Below are 1736 nucleotides of genomic sequence, written 5' to 3' on the forward strand. Positions count from 1 at the left end.
GAGGCGATTTGCGAAACATCGCATCTCCTCGTTTCTCTTCTCCGTTTTGAGTGTTTGTCGTCGGTTATCGGCGGTTTCTTCAGGGCTAGGCAACGGTAAAACGGTTATCTGTTTTGTAACCGTCATCCATCGACACCTATATAAGCCCTGCGTGTGTCTCTGTGATCCTCAGGTTGATCGGAGTAAAATAAACTGCTTTCCTTTGTTTATTTTACTGATGGCTGACAAAATTAGGCGACAAATGCAAGAAATCGCTCTGGGTATTGAAGATGAAAAGATTAATCTCCCGATTGATCTCTGTGAAGAAGCGATACAAGCAACACGATTTAGTTTAATCGTTAAACCAGTCAACCCAAGGAAGCAGAATTTGCGGGCAATGTTGGGAAGTTTGCCTCGTCTGTGGGGCGTTAATGATGAAGTTTCGGGCCGGATTCTAGAAAATAAGCGCGTCCAATTCCTGTTTCCATCTGAGGAATCCATGGCTGCAATTGTTCGTCGAGGACCATGGTCTTTTAACGATTGGATGTGTGTCACTGAACGGTGGACACCAACCCAGACGGAGGAAGATTTGAAGACCATTCCTTTTTGGGTACAGATCCGTGGGATTCCTGTCAATTATCTCACACTCCGTCTCATCAGTTTCATTGGCGACTCACTGGGTCGCTTTTTGGAAACCGACTTCGGTGGTGACGGAGCGGTACTTGTTGATTATGTTCGTGTCCGTTTGCTCTGGAATATCGATACCCCCCTGAAGTTTCAGCGTCAATTCCAGTTTGGTGACAAGACATGTGTCCTGAAGTTTCGCTACGAGAAACTTCGGAATTTCTGCGCTATTTGTGGTCTTATGACACATGATGTTGTTGACTGCCCCTCTGGTCACAACCCTCCTCCTCCTCCAGCGGATGACGACGACGATGATCCTGATTACAATCCCGACGGCACTGATGTTAACAGACAGGATACGCCAGAAGAACGACCAATTCAGCAACCACAGGCCACAACTGAGAAGGAGACAACACCAACCGCTTCAAAGAAGAGGAAGACGGAAACAGCGACAACCTCTGAGTATATGGCTTTCCCGTTGGTCTGCTGCGATACACGACACACTTTTTCAACAGAGGATACTCAACAATGTTTCTCTAAGCGTAATCGCCGGCAATCATAAGTGCTCGAGACACGTAACTGGTTTCTGCTTCAAACGGAACCAATGGAGAACGATCCAGGCGCCACAGAAGGCGACTCTCCGATTAACCATGGTGACGGTACGGTGGGCCATAAACCACCGGAGGCGCCATGAATACAGCCTTCTGGAACTGCCGGGGCTTGAAAGGGTCCCTGGTAGTTCGACGCCTAAAAGGGATTAAGGCAACTTATTCCCCGGACATACTCTTTCTGATCGAAACGAAGAATCCCGACGATGTAATCCGTGATGTTGCAGCACAATTGGGTTATGATTGTGTTAAGTGTGTATCTCCTTTGGGTATTGGGGGTGGTTTAGCTATGTTATGGAAGAAGACAATTTCAGTTTGTTTCAATGTTGTAGATGAACGAATCTTTGATTGCAAAATCAATAATAAAGAAGTTTCTTTCTATTTCTCCTGTGTCTATGGCCATCCAATTCGTCAACTTAGACATGTTCTATGGGAAAGACTTCAACGTATTGCTCTAACAAGACATGGCCCATGGCTAATGTGTGGAGACTTCAATGAAATCCTCAGCAATAATGATAAACGTGG

At 46.0% G+C, this 1736-nt stretch overlaps 1 protein-coding gene across 1 annotated transcript; it reads left to right on the top strand.

Moving 5' to 3' along the window:
- Window positions 1-217: 217 nt before the first annotated feature.
- On the top strand, window positions 218-1165 carry LOC17879031. The gene is made up of 2 exons (XM_006282851.2): window positions 218-697; window positions 785-1165. Exons 1-2 carry the CDS (start codon window positions 218-220, stop codon window positions 1163-1165), a joined length of 861 nt encoding a protein of 286 aa, XP_006282913.2.
- The last annotated feature ends 571 nt before the right edge of the window (window positions 1166-1736 follow it).

This window comes from Capsella rubella, unplaced genomic scaffold (genome assembly GCF_000375325.1).
Source record: "Capsella rubella cultivar Monte Gargano unplaced genomic scaffold, Caprub1_0 scaffold_7, whole genome shotgun sequence".
NCBI classification, from domain to species: Eukaryota; Viridiplantae; Streptophyta; class Magnoliopsida; order Brassicales; family Brassicaceae; genus Capsella; species Capsella rubella.